Raw genomic sequence first — 14,365 nt, 5'->3', positions numbered from 1 at the left:
CTGCTGGACAGAAAGGGCTGCAGGACAGAGACACACAGATTTTAAGGCTACAGGAGACCACTGTGATGAATGAGTTTTCCCCCTTGTACAACACAGGCCATGAGTCATATTCTGCTTTGAGTCCAAGCTGTGGTCAAACTGAAGTGTACATTGAAGAAGAACACCCCACTTTGGTGCACAGCTCTCCAGTGCTGTAAGATGTCCAGACAAAGCTCTGCTAAGACAAACCTCCCAAAACATTTGGACTCAGAAATCACCAAATGAGGGAGGGCACTACTTTGGACTTCAGGATGATTGTGATCTCACTAATGAGCTTTCCTTGGCCATTTCTTCCCACGGGGGCACTGCCTGGCTCTGCAGGGTGGGTGCCCACACTTGATGTGACAGGCTCACAGAGCCTGGCCCCTCACACCCTCTCTCTGCCCCTCCTCACCTGCTGCTGCGTTTGGCCCTTGCTCTTGCATAGTAAGCTTCGTAAGACTTCGGTTTCAGCTCCAGTGCTTTAGTGGCAAATTCCTCTGCCATTCCAAAATCCTGTCATTTGAATAGGTGTGCAGGTAAGTAACTGAATAAATTCAGAAATAAAAAAATACATACAGCACGGAAGAAAACAAACTTAGTATGGATAGTATGGACTTTTTTTTTTCATATTGCATGGAAAACGTGATGGTTTTGGAATATTTTACGTGGATTCAGCATCATTTATAGACAGGGAGCTATGATGGCATTTCCAAAGACTCAGGCCTTGTTAACCCAAGTTGCTGTCATCACCCACAGAGGCCAGCAAGCCTCACTGTGTCCCCAACATGTGCATGTAAATCCCTCTCCAACAACCTACAGTCTTGAGGAAACATCTGGTCTTGCAGAGGCTGGAATTTTATCTCATGAATAATGTTTTTCCATGGTTGAAAGCCATGGGAAACCTTTCCCATGCCCTTCTGCTTCCCTGAGCAGACTGACATTCTTTGAGGGACTGAAGAAAATTTCCTGTGAAGGACAGGGCTGCATTAGGTGCAAACAGGACTTGCCTGGCAAAGGTCTCCTATGAACCCCACTGCTCCTCATTCTCCACGACAGCTCACCTGGGAGGATAGCTTGGGAGCAGGGAGAGGGTGACAGTGTGGGATGGGACTGCTCTGGGTGCTTTCCAGGGGCAGTGCCATGAGACCAGGTTATCAGCTCTGGTTCAGACCCTGTCACCACCCTCCCCTGCCTTGCTCTGAATGCTTCATGGCCCACTAAGCTCAGCACTTGTGAAAGAGAACTCCTCCTAGTGGGGAGGATTCCATTTCACAGCCAAACATTGCTTTGGATTGCTGCACTGGGCTATGACCTGAGCAGCTCTGGGAGAAAGGACTGAATGGTGCTGCTCCTGATTTGTTCAAAAACTTGTGAGGCCAACTCTTGCTATGGGCATGCCCTGCCTGGGGAACCTTACACTCTGTTTGTACCTGCAGTAGCAGTTACTGTCCAACAAACTGAATTGGGAATGCAGTCATGAGACAGGTATCTTTATGGTCTCATCTATAGGTGCAAAAAAAACCTGCAGACCTGCAGGAGCAATTACAACCCTCTAAAATAGTTTCTATCACAAAACCTGGCATTGCCAAAAATCTTGTCCTCAAAGCACAGGACAAGAGCTGGAATTGATTAGCTGTGAATTGGCTGATTTACAGAGAAGCTTCACACTTTGTTTGTTCACCAGCATTAAGATTTTACTCCCCTTGTTTTCCATCTTTCTTCCTCACAGGGAAAAAAAAAAAAAAAAAAAAAAATAGTGTCCCAAAAGCTCCTTCCCCTCCAGTGTAACCTCAGCTGGCTCATGACCTCAGCTATGTCACTTTTTGAGCTTATGGGGACTTTAATTTGTGGAAGTGAAAGTCCCTGCCCTCCAAATCAGAGAAGGGGGGCAGAACAGGCATCTGCACGAGCTGGTTGCTGGATGCTGCCAGATTGCAGTGGGGAGAGTGACAGGGATCTGGAAGTTCTGGGCTGAGGAGGAGTCTTGTGGAGGTGTTTCTGGATGAGTCACTGCCCTGGGGAAGTGCTAACCCCCTAAGCATATGCTCCTTCATTTGAAATTAATTAGTATTCAAAGGAGCATATCTCCTGGCTCCTCCTCACTGCTGTCCCAGAAATCTGGAAAATGCCTCCACCCCCATGTGACGATGTGAATATCATCATCAAAAGGGAGTAATAAAAAATTCAAAGAGCTATAAACACAGCAATGAATTTTTAATCATCTGAAACACATACCAAATCACTACTGCTTTGGAATTATGAAATGTCAGTGCTCTGTGAAGGACAACCAGGTTACAGAGAGGAGAGATCTGAGAGGCCAAAGCACGTTAGGGGTGGACACGTCTCTGCAGAGGCACAAAGCTGTCGGGCTGTGCCATGAAAAGAGGGGACACTTACATTCATTTTCCTTCGACACCGGGACAGGTTGAGAAGCAGCGACACCTTCAGCTCACGGAAGGTTTTCAGGTCTTCTCCAAACCCTTCTCTGGGGAATTTTTTCAGAGCATACTGGTAGCGCTGGGCAGCCTCCTTCACTTTACCTTTCTATTAGAGGGAAAAACATGTCAAAACTCACCCTCGGATTGAGTGTAGCACCCTGCTGAGAATTCACTCACCAGCCCAACCAATGTTTTAGGTGGCTAAGGAAGCACAACTTCACTACTTAGCTCCTTCCTAGAAAAGAAGGGCAGAACATTTGATCAAGGGAACATCTGAGCTGGAAAGGCAGATGCCTTGCACAAGTTGAGATCTCCCACTTTCATACAGAGCTGTCACGCTACAGCAGGAAACGTGGAGAAATGGTGTTAACTCGATACAACTCCATCTGGTTCTTGGCTGGATGGTCTTTTGAGCTGGGTGATCAGTTACCCGTTCCTGGAAAACACCTTCCACCCAAAGCTTAATACACATCCAGGAGGGGAAGGAACACAAATTGTGGGACTTTGGGTGGAGCTCTGGGGCTCAGAGAAGCCTCTGCAATAGCAAAGACAAATGTTACGGCACTGCCATGGCTCTGAACTTGGACAAACAGGGTGAGATTCACCTCCCTGGACTTCAGATGCTTAAAACTCTACATCTAAGTCTGTTAAGTGGGTTCCGTTTATAATTATTGGTATGCAACAGTCACCTTCAAAGGTGACTCATCTCTGCTATTTTGGGCAACTAATTTCGGGATGGGATGATGTGCACCCTGAAGGGGGGCAGCTGACAGGCAGGGTGAGAGAAAGAGGGCAGGATGGGATCTAGGACACACACAGTTCCTCAGCACCCCGACATAAATTTTGCAGCTACAACCAGTGATTTTTAAAAACTTGTAGACTCAGGTTTCTCAGCTGTATCATGCATCTCTGGCAGATAACTCCTACTACAATGCCAGATTTTTGCATTTGTATTTTCTGCTTCACCCTTAGAGCCTCACAGTGAATCATTGTTGTACTTGCACAATTTCTACGTGTGTGCAAATCACCAGGTTTTAAAGGTTGGCTTAAAACAAACAGAGAGCAAAAAAAAGACTACCTAACTGTAAAAGTAGAATGTCTCCCATGGGCTAAAGGATATGACAAAGCCAGCTGTGTCCTGACAATCTCTTCTCATTGCAAGGAGTTTTTCTGGGATATTCTATCCTGTTGCCTTGATCCCCAACAGTCAGCCCACTAGGTAATGACAAGGCTGCCAGACCTGATGCAATGGCAGCAGCACTCCCAACGAACACTTGAGCCTGCTGTTTTCAAAGAGGAAATGAAGTGCTGGCTCTAATCCAATGCAACTTGGCTTTGCTTCAGCTTTGTTACAGATTTGGGCAATCAATCCCCTCTTCTCCAACCCCACTAACCAAAACCAAAGAGTTGAGAACACAAGGAATGCTGGGAGTGGGAGCTTTTACTTGCCACGGGTTAAGGCAGCAGCATCAGGATCACAGAATCATTTAGACTGGGGAGGACCAACCACTGACCCAACATGGCCAAAACCTCACACCAAGTGGTGCTGCAAGCCGTATCTGTTCCATGTTCCAAACCCACCCTTCTCACCTTATAAAACATGTCTCCCTCCTCCATCAGCTTGCTCAACAGGATGATCATGATGTCTGGTTTGGAGGTTGCCATTGCCCAAGTTGCTGGACCTGTAGTGTACAGGATGCATGATGGGTAAAGAACTCATACAATGCAAGGGTGGTAGGAAGCTGGGTGGAAAAAAATACCCTGGGGTGGGAATTTCTGCTGGAGAGAACAACTTGGCATGGTCAAAGGGCAGAGTGCTCCAAAGGACTGAGCTGACAATTCCTCTGACACCTAAATTAATGTCATCCCCCTTGCAGTGGTTTTCCTTTGCAGTCATTAAGGCTAATCCCAGTGGTCTGGGAAAGGATGGAGCAGTTTCCACAAGAGGGCAGTGCTGAATATGGGACATGCTGAGATGGGGGAAACAAACTGTACTTAAAGGAAAAATCAGAGTGGTTACATAAAAGCATTTCTAAACTCAAATCTATGGAAGTGTACTAGGGAATCTGCAGTCTGACTGTTGATAGGTGGTTTGTGGTTAAGTGGATTGTGATTTCCAGCTTCACAGGATGTGAAAGACTAGAGTAGAAAATCCATTAAGGCAGAAAAAATTACAAAGGAAAGGTTGCATGTAAGTGCTGCTGGTGTTGAAGGCGTCACTGGGCTGGGGCACTGGCTCTGCACAGGGGCCACCCTGCAGAGCCAGCTCGTATCTCAAGGACTAATACTGGGAGGGAAGGGGTGGCAAAAATTTGAGGACAGCTCATTAGTGTGGGTGAAGAGTAAGTCAACAATATTCTATAAGTAGATTCAGTACGTTTCGGGGGAAGGAGGTTAGTTTTTGAGTTCAAGTTATTCTCTGCAACAGTCATTAAAAAAATTATTTGAAGGTGAGGTAAATTAAAAGATTAGAGGTGTTGGGGACGCATGCAGACTAAATCAAACAGGAGAAAGCAAGGCTAACAAAGCTATCAGATCGAAGCTGATGCTGACAGCAATGAGATATACCTCGTGGGCGACTCGGTAACGTCTGACAACCTTCAAAGAAAGGAGAAAACAAGAAGTTGTAGGAGAGAGGGGGGAAAAAAATGGATGAAGGTGAAAAAAAAAAAAAAAAGAAAGGAAAAAAGCAGCTGTGAGAGGCAGGCAGCGAGGAAGCCAATGCACCAGCAAAATCCCCTTTCACAGGAAACGTAACGTGAGCAGCTGTGTGGCGCAGTGCAGGTACACTGAGGTCTGGAAGCATACACAGAGCAAGTGAACGCAGCAGCTCACAGCAAGGCATGGACAGAGTACACTTGGCAACTCAGACTAGTAAAGATAGAAAAAGCGTTACCAGAGGAAAGACCTTGCCAAAGAAACAGTTGTTTATTGATTAACTTTTGCTAAGTAATATGACAGGAAAAAAAAAAATCAAGTCCCCATTTTACGAAAGAGAACCAAGTAGTCCTGACTCGCCGTCTGCTTTCAGAGCATAAAGCAGTGGCTGGGGCTGAGCCTGCCTCTGGGTTATACTTGTGTTTTTTAGGATGCCAGCCCCACTGTTTGAGTCCTGACTGAGCGCAGAGCTGATGGCAGTGCCCCCCTGTTCCTACCTATCTTTGCTCCTTTCTTCAAGAGGGTGACGACGACCGAGGTGTTGCGGCAGCCCACTGCTCTGTCGAGGGGCCGCATCCCACTGTAGTCAACGTGCTCGATCATGGCCCCATGGTCCACCAGGAACTGAACCTGCAATGAGAAGCCCAGCAGTCAGTTCTGTTCTTGGCTGAGACCCCCACACGCTGCTGGGGATGTAGGATCAGCAGAAGCTTGCTCTTCTGCACTGCCTGGGCTAAAAGCACGTCCACGGCGTCTGAGGGTACACTGTGGGAAGCAGGTCGAGGGAGGGGATTCTGCCCCTCTACTCCATTCTGGTCTCTGGTGAGACTGGAGGGCTGTATCCACCTCTGGAGTCTCAAGCACAGGAAGGACATCAACCTGCTGGAGCAAGAGAAGGCCATGGAGATGCTCCAAAGGCTAGATCACCTCTGTTAAGGAGGCTGGGAGAATTGGGATTGTTCAGCCTGGGAAAGGCAAGGCTCCAGGAATACCTTAGAGCCCCTTCCAGTGCCTAAAGGGGCTCTAAAAAGGTTTAGGAGGGCCTGGAATGACAGAAGAAGGGGGAATGGCTTTAAATTGAAAAAAGTGGGTTTAGATTGGATATTAGGAAGAAATCCTTCCCTGCAGTGGTGGTGAGGCCCTGGCACAGGGTGCCCAGAGAAGCTTCCCCATCCCATGAAGTGTTCAAAGCCAGGCTGGACAGGGCTTGGAGCAACATGGGATGTGGAAGGTGTCCCTGCCCATGGCACAGGCTGGAACAAGATGATCCTTAAGCTCCCTTCCAACTCAAACCATTCTGGGATTCTCTGATCAGCTTCTGTGGAAGCACCTTCCCATACGGAGGGCCAGGACTACGTGTGCTCACTGCTGCATCAAGCTGAACTGTACGGTTTTATGGCTTTTCCAGCAACTGCCCACTCTGTCTGGGTGTGCCACAGGCCACTCACCACCTCAGCATCGCCGTAGAACGCTGCCAGGTCCAGCGGCGTGCGGCCGTTCTTGTCCGCGTGGTCCGTGGCAGCTCCGTTCTCCACCAGGGAACGCACCACGGGCAGGTGGCCCTTCAGGCAGGCCCAGCTGAGGGCTGTCAAGCCCTCTTTGTCCATCAGAGAAATGGAGGCACCTGAAGGAACAAGCAGCAGGTCACTTCAGAGCTCTCCACTGTTTAGCACTGTTTACCGCAAACGCTCTGCTCAGCAATGACGGCTTGTTTTCAGAGAGCTCTGTACATAATTATTAATTCCTTTATTAACGTTTCTCCCACCACAGATCCCACCCTCTGTGGCAACTTCAAATACACTGATGGGAACTGTGGCGAATGAGTTGATTCACACCAAGCTGCAAACTTTTTCACGCCTACCTCTGCGGGCTTTCCTGGCAAACATCTGAGTAGCATGGTAGATCTGACTTCCCTCATCTCAGACATCATCTTTTTAACGTCTTTTTTTGGTTTTTTTTAACTTAATCCAACCCCATTCCAGCCTGTGTGAGTCAGAGATGAAGACCATTTTGCTGTTTCAGCAGGTCACCATGGGGAATTAAGTCAATTCAGCTCAGTTCTCCTAAAAAAGCACATATTCTCCCTTCTTCACTCCCCTCCCCTTTACCCAAAAGCACACAATTTCCAGCAGTACTTCTTCCTGAACTTTACCCAATATAAATACAACGTTGTGGGATACACTACTGCCAACTGCAAGCCAAGGAGAGGAGGACTTGACGTTTTCTTGGATGAGGAAATGGCGCTGCCATACCAATGGGTCAGTACTGCTCCACACGGCATATGGATACGGATATGAGAGCTGAACAGCAGTTTTTTAAGTGAACACTCCTCTTCATGGCATGAAGACAACTCCTGTTGCCATGGCACAGCCATGGCTCTGGCTCTGGAGAGTGCAGAGATTATCTGTATCAGCTCTGCTCCTCCAGGAGCTGCAGCTACCTGCGGGATGCTCCTGCCAGCAGCTGGGATGAATTGCTGCTGCAGTGCTTCTCTCCTGGAGGCAAACTCTAAACCTCTCAGCGTGAGATTCCCTGCCTCTAGAATGTTCAGCAAATGTGGGAGAGATGTGAATTTCCTAAACGCTCCCGTTCATCCCAGCTGACACATCCCTGGTCTGCACAGCTTGCCCAGCTGAGAGCAGACTAAAAGAGGTCTCCCTGCTGGCACAAACTCTTTGTGGAGGAGTACAGCATGGCAATGTTTGCTCCAGCTGTGTCCAGAAACCTCTGGCCAGAGCTCTCAACAGCATGGAGTGTCGGGGGGGGAGGAGGCAAACAGCACCTGGAGCAATCAGAAATGCCAAGGTGGGACACGGGTTGCAAGGTACAGGCTCAGGGAGGACAATGTAGAACCACAGACTCAGAGATCTAAGTTGGAAAAGACTTTAATATCATTGAATCCAACTGTCCCACCAGCACTGACAAACTCTCCACTAACCACACCTCCAAGTGCCTCATCTTTAAATCCTTCAAATCTCTCCAGGGATGGGGGCTCCACAACTGCCCTCAGCAGCCTGTGCCAGGGCTGAACAACCCTTTCATCCCTCCCCTAGAGCAACTTGAGGCTTTTTCTTCTAGTGCCTTATTCCCTGGGAGCAGAGCCCGACCTCCATCTGGCTGCTCCCTCCTGCCAGGGAGTTGTGCAGAGCCAGAAGATCCCCCCTGAGCCTCCTTTTCTCCAGGCTGAGCTGCTCCCAGCTCCCTCAGCCACTTATTGTGCTCAGACCCTTCCCCACCTCTGTTTTCTTCTTTGGACACGCTCCAGCACCTCAATGCATTGCCAGTCTTTTCTCATGTTGCCCACATGTACCCAGGAACCATTCTGAAGCTGTGGGAAAGCCTCTCCAGATGATCCTGAGCTGACCCAAGCCCAAATTTTGGTGCGGATAAAGCCGGAGCTGGTGTGGTGGGATGCACCACAGCTGGTCCCCAACACCTCCCAGCGTGTGCTCTAACCTTGTGCAAGCAGGAACTCCACAGTGCCCAGGTGTCCCTCGGACGCAGCCATCATCAGTGGTGTCCTGCCCTGCTTGTCTGCCATGTTCACATCAGCACCGTGTGTCAGCAGGAGGTCCACAATCTGCAGCACACAAAGCCAGGACTCGGGTTACACATGGAGACACAGCTGAGAAGATGCCAGAGCCAAGGAAGAGCAGAACAGACCCCACATTCTAAAAACTCCCACCTCTACAGGCACGTAGGGGATTGCTGGATGGATGATTCAGGATTATGAAAATGAAGGGAGGTACAAGGACAGGAAAAATGTTCTTGTAAGTCATGAGCATCCCGTTTGCTTCTCAAATGGTGACACAACCAGAGAAGCTGTGGCTGCCCCATGCCTGCAAGTGTTCATGGCCAGGCTGGATGGGGCTTGGAGAAACCTGGGACAGTGGAAGGTATCCCTGCCCATAGCAGGGGGATGGAATTAGATGATCTCTTAAGATCTCTTCCAACCCAAACTATTCCATGATTCTATGATAACACAGGACTTAAGCAAAGCTGTCTGCAGCCAGCCAGAGCTTGGGGCGATAGAAGAACCAGTATCACTTCTTTTTGCTCTGACCTCCCCCCAGAAGAGCTGGGGCTTGTCTTCTCCATGCCTATTTCCAGCAAGACAGAAGGGATGGCCTGACCCACCACCTCCAGGCAGCCCAGGGCGAGAGGAGCCCACTGACCTGCCAGTGGCCCTGTCTGACGGCGCTGAAGAGCGGGACGACCCCGCGGCGGTTGGGCTGCGCCACGGCGGCGCCCTGCTCCAGGAGCAGCCTGCACACCTCCAGCTTCCCGCGCCCCGCCGCCGCCGTCAGAGCTGCACGAGACAGGAAAGCAGTCAGGGAAAGAGCCACGTGCCCACGGGAGTGTTTTCCTACCTGGAAACGGGTCTTTCTGCTGGATACCTAAGTGATGGGGCCTGAAATGCCAAAGCTGTCTCATGGCAGGAAAAATCAACAAAGAAAATGGGCTGGATTGGTACAGCTTCCACTCTTGTAATTTTAGTTACCTCAAAGGTCAACTCTTCCATGAAAAGTCTGCATAATGTCACGGAACGAGGCTGTTTGGGACAATCAGCTTTTACTGTTTTCTGCAAGTCACAGTGAAATGGGATGAGAACCCCAGGAAGTATAAAATAATCTACAGGCACTTGTAACTGAGGTTCAAGGGGTGTCTGAGGTCCAGACTGACTGAGGTGAAAGGTGTGACTTAGGTTCAGGTTTAGTTGCAAAGAAATGTGATCATGAATCTGTTCCTGTTTTCCTTAATGCCAAAGCCACAGGCTGTGAGGCCAAATGTGTCTGAGTAGGGGCACAATATCCAGAGAAAAGAAAGGTCTTCAGGTACTTGAGAAGACCTTCTGCAACCTGGCATTGTCTCATCCCACCATGAGTACAAGGGAGCAAGTGAGGGATCAAGCAGGAGGCACTGACAGATCCTGGTATCAGTCACATTTGTGGCTTTTCTTTGTCCAAATAAGCACAGAGCAGTGTAATCCAGATGGAGGACTTTTATTTTCCATATCTCACTTTAGTCTGTAGATCTTTGAAACCAGGGGAACAACAGGAAAGAGAAACAGGGTGGATTTGTTCACCTGTTTTCCAAGAAGAACACTATTTCTTTGTTCTGAGGCTTTGTTTCTGGCCAGGGCTGATCCCACCAGCCAGGGTCTTTGTGCAAACCCAAAAATATCTCTCCTTTTCATATGCTCATGATATTACAGGAGGGTAGAAGCAACACCTGAGACTTCTTTCTCTGATAAAATGTGCTCTGTTAACTCAGAAGTGTGGTTGAGTTAGAGAACACATATTCAATCTCAAAATAGTTCCAAGTTCAGGACCTGCCGGTGCCTTGTTTCAGTATTAATTTTAGACTTACTGGTTCCTCCCTCTCCCTAACTTTCTGTGCACTTCAGCACAGCTCCACTGGCTCCACGTTCTGCTGCTTCTGGTAGGAGTTGGAGCAGAAGGTGGGAGTCTATTTCTGACTGATGTCGCTTGTTTTTTCTTTGAAGTACATTTCTGTGGGTTGGCCGATTACAAGGTGTTGATGGGTTTCCAACTGCAACACTGTTAATGGTGGGGGATTTAATTAATTCTCAATTCTCTTCCTTATTATGGCTGAATTTTCTTCACTCGGCGTTGAGAGACACCAAGAGTTAAATGAAAAATCATTTTGCTGCCACAAGCAGAACATTCTGCAAAATCTATAATCAGATCCATGTGGGTTTTAAACGTAAGCTACAAATATAGAAGGAGGCAGAGGGATTGGCATGCAGGGCTGCTGGGTTCCACTGCTAAACCTGACTGCACTTGAAATGTTGCAGGTTAATTTGAGGTATTTTACATCAAAATTACTTATGTTTGCAACAATGAAAATATTGTGAATCACTCCAGTGTTTGGTGCTTGTTCTTTGGAGAAGACTTTACTGAAACGGAATGATTTGATCCATTATTTCTCTACTTTCCCTTGCAATTCCTTCTGCTGTAGTGACACATCTTTCTGCTGCTCTTGGTCCTCAAGGTCCAAGCCACCTGGAGTGGGTATGTGGCTCCAGCCTGTCCTTTGCAGCTCCAGCTCAAGGGAAGCTCAAAAGCTGCTGTGCTCATGAGCAGCCAGACCTTGCTCCTCCAGGAGGAATTAAGGAGGATGAAATTGGGTTGGTTTGAAGTTTCACAGTCTGCTGGAGAGCTCCCATGGCCCAGCACAACCGAGGTGAGTCCACTGAGCCCAGCCAAGGGGCACCAACCAGGATCCAGTGCTGGTAAACAGGAACTGTGCAGCTTTTCCATGAGGATGCATTTCCAGAAGGACCACTCACCGTGCAATAACCAAGTCCTGGCATAAACACCACACAACAACTGCTGTGTTTCTCAAAAGAGCTCCAACAGAGCCTGAGACCAGGTTCAGCTGTGGATGTGCCCATCTCCATCAGCAAGCAACGTCAAACCACGGCCTCCTACACCAGGGATCTGCAATTCTGCTCTGCTGCTGTGTATTCTGTTTCTGCTGCTGTGTTTTCTTGTAGAAAAAACAACTTTATCTGGAGAAGGAATCATTAAACTGCTCCTATCCAGCACGTGTATCTGTTTCACAGCCTGGCAGCAAGACAAACACTTTGATGGAGATGTTTTTTGCACCTCCAACTCTGATGGAGATAGCATGAGTGACTCAGACACTTTTCTGCTGGGTTTTGATGTTAGTTCTGTCCCAGGGGGAAATGCTCCATCTGGAATTGGCTATAGTGTGCTGTCAGCAGTTCTTAAACTTATGATGTCACTTGGCACTGCCATTTGGATGATATCAGGCTGATATCATTGAGCCAGGCATTTGGTTCTGCTGCGTGGAAGATGAGACATGAGCAACAAGTATCAAAACTCAGACAAGTTAGGATTCAGATTTTCAGAGCAGATTGCTATTTTTAGGTGGAAACCTGAATTTCTCTCCAAATTTATTTAAACACTCTATTTACTTTTGGGAAAATAAATAATACAGTTATGTGAAAGTGAGTCTTGAGTTTCACATGAACTTACAGATTTGTTTCATGTAGACAAAAGGCTGCTTCGTTTGGTGCTTGGCTCATTTTTGCTCATTTTCTCATCATACCTACTACCAATTTTAATGTAAAAGCGCATGTTCCTTTGAGATGGCTCCCCAGTTTGTTTGTGATTTGTCGATCACAAATCCACATTCCCAACTCTCCCAGTTACTCAGAAACCCCTCTCTGATAAAAAACTCCAAGATGTCTGGTTAGTCCAGCTTTTTGCATTTTGGGGGGCAGAGGTGTGGGACAACAGAGATGGAAAAGGGCAGGCTAGGAATGTCAGAGCTACCCAGGGAAGGGAAGGGAAGGGAAGGGAAGGGAAGGGAAGGGAAGGGAAGGGAAGGGAAGGGAAGGGAAGGGAAGGGAAGGGAAGGGAAGGGAAGGGAAGGGAAGGGAAGGGAAGGGAAGGGAAGGGAAGGGAAGGGAAGGGAAGGGAAGGGAAGCCACAGCTTCTACAGAAATCACCTGTCTCTCCCCAGAGGCTGTCAAAGCTGTTGATCTGTGCCCTCTCCACCTCCTCTTCATCTTTTTCTGGAAGATCGAGCAGGTAGGAGACGATCTAAAACAAAATGATGTGTCAGATCATGAACCCGAATGTGTTACACAGGAACTGCTGACACCATCACACGAGCTGCTTGTAATACACAGAGGGATGGGAACAGTCTCTGCCTGGCACCTTGAGATCAAGGAATTATTCTTTCTGAGATTAATCACTAAACTTGCTGCCCTGTACAAGCACAAAACCCTAACCAAGTGTCTTGATATGATGAGACTTGGTAGGGCCAGTTCCCTGTGACTGTGTCAGTTCTGCTGGAGATGACCTGGTGTGTGCCTTGGGTGCATCTCTTGGAGGAGGTGAGGCTGAGAGGAGGTATTTGGTAGGAAAGAAACTCATTTTAAGGAAAGGAGAAGGAACTGCGGGTCGCTGGGGCTCTTTGGAGTACTAATAGCAGTGGTGGGCTTGGCACAGGCTTAATGGTTGGACTCAATGACCTCAATGGTCTCTTCCAACCTAAACCATTCTATATATCATTTTCCCCATCATAAATCTTCGTCAGGATGGCAGGAGGAAGCTCTCTGGCTCTTCTCTCCCTCGACACACAGTCCAAAGTCACACGTTCTCACACTCCCCATCCGTGCTGCAGGAGCGGTGTAGGCAACGTGTGTCCATCCCTGCTTAAAAGTTTATCCCAAAAGTTTATTCTGACAACTTAAAGGCTTGTTATCCTTCCTCTCCTGGATGCCTGCCCAGACCACAGGGTTTGCCAAGGGATCTGTGAACACTGGGATGGGACAGGGAGGAAGAGCAGGACAGAAGTACTCTGGACTCCACCTCCAGACGTTATCTGGTGAGTGGGCAGGAAAAGGCCAACCCTTGGCTTCCCTCCCTGCAGAGGCAGAGTCGGTCCTACCTCGGTGTAGCCCATGCTGGCAGCAGCAATGAGGGCCTGCTGGATTGCGTGGCTCTTCTTGAACACTCCCTGCTGCTGGCCAGCCATGCTCCAGTCACACTGGATCAAGAACTTCACCACCTCCAAGTGTCCCCTGAGAGCGGCATGGACCAGGGCACACTGCCCGTTTTTGTCCAAATGATCCACCTTGAAAAGAGATGAAAAAAATACAATTAAACGAAATCACGAGCGACACATCTTTGCTTCTTCAGAGTTTCCAATCCCTGTTTCAAAATAATGCCACATGTGCAAAATGTGCATTTTTCTGGTAAAGTATCACTTCCATGACCAGAAAACAAACACTTCCAAAGCAAGGTTCCAGGCTCTGGCATTATCTTGGCCACAAATGTTTGCTTTGGGGAAAATATCATTACTTTTTTAAGGTTTCTCCAGTTTTCTTCAAAAACTCAAAGACCACAAAAATATTTTTTCCTTTGTGTCCTGAAGTCCAGCATTCACATTTTCTTGTGCATTGAAATATTACAACCTGGTCCTGGACACTTCTAGGGATGCAGGGGTAGACACAGCTTCTCTGGAAACCTGTGCCAGGGCCTGACACTAAATTACAATTATATAATACATATGAGAAATATTTAATATATTAAAACACATTCACATCAATAATATATCAATATTTCTCTTTTTTTCAACTCCTTCAGTAATCAGTATTGCAATTTTCTGCAAATATCTCAGTCTTCAAACTACACCAAACTGTTTTGGGGTATTTCTCAGTACTGTTAGGGATATTCAAGGAAAACTAC

At 47.9% G+C, this 14,365-nt stretch overlaps 1 protein-coding gene across 16 annotated transcripts in view; it reads right to left on the bottom strand.

The window, feature by feature from the left end:
• Positions 1-14,365, bottom strand: part of TANC2 (tetratricopeptide repeat, ankyrin repeat and coiled-coil containing 2) — a 157,589-nt gene that overhangs the window by 9,197 nt on the left and 134,027 nt on the right. For 14 of the 16 annotated variants that reach the window (XM_038163435.1, XM_038163438.1, XM_038163443.1 and 11 more), the window contains 10 exons: positions 13,566-13,751; positions 12,619-12,712; positions 9,293-9,426; positions 8,574-8,697; positions 6,566-6,741; positions 5,615-5,747; positions 5,028-5,057; positions 4,050-4,141; positions 2,419-2,565; positions 434-534 (listed from right to left, as the gene is read on the bottom strand). In XM_038163435.1, the coding sequence (XP_038019363.1) occupies positions 434-534; positions 2,419-2,565; positions 4,050-4,141; positions 5,028-5,057; positions 5,615-5,747; positions 6,566-6,741; positions 8,574-8,697; positions 9,293-9,426; positions 12,619-12,712; positions 13,566-13,751 (1,217 nt within the window). The remainder of the gene's footprint in view (positions 1-433; positions 535-2,418; positions 2,566-4,049; positions 4,142-5,027; positions 5,058-5,614; positions 5,748-6,565; positions 6,742-8,573; positions 8,698-9,292; positions 9,427-12,618; positions 12,713-13,565; positions 13,752-14,365) is intronic. The other 2 variants (XM_038163436.1, XM_038163444.1) reach the window with 1 other exon arrangement.

This window comes from Motacilla alba, chromosome 27 (genome assembly GCF_015832195.1).
Source record: "Motacilla alba alba isolate MOTALB_02 chromosome 27, Motacilla_alba_V1.0_pri, whole genome shotgun sequence".
NCBI lineage: Eukaryota > Metazoa > Chordata > Aves > Passeriformes > Motacillidae > Motacilla > Motacilla alba.
The sequence above is the reverse complement of the archived record's forward strand: the minus strand, read 5'-3'. Positions and strand labels throughout refer to the sequence as shown.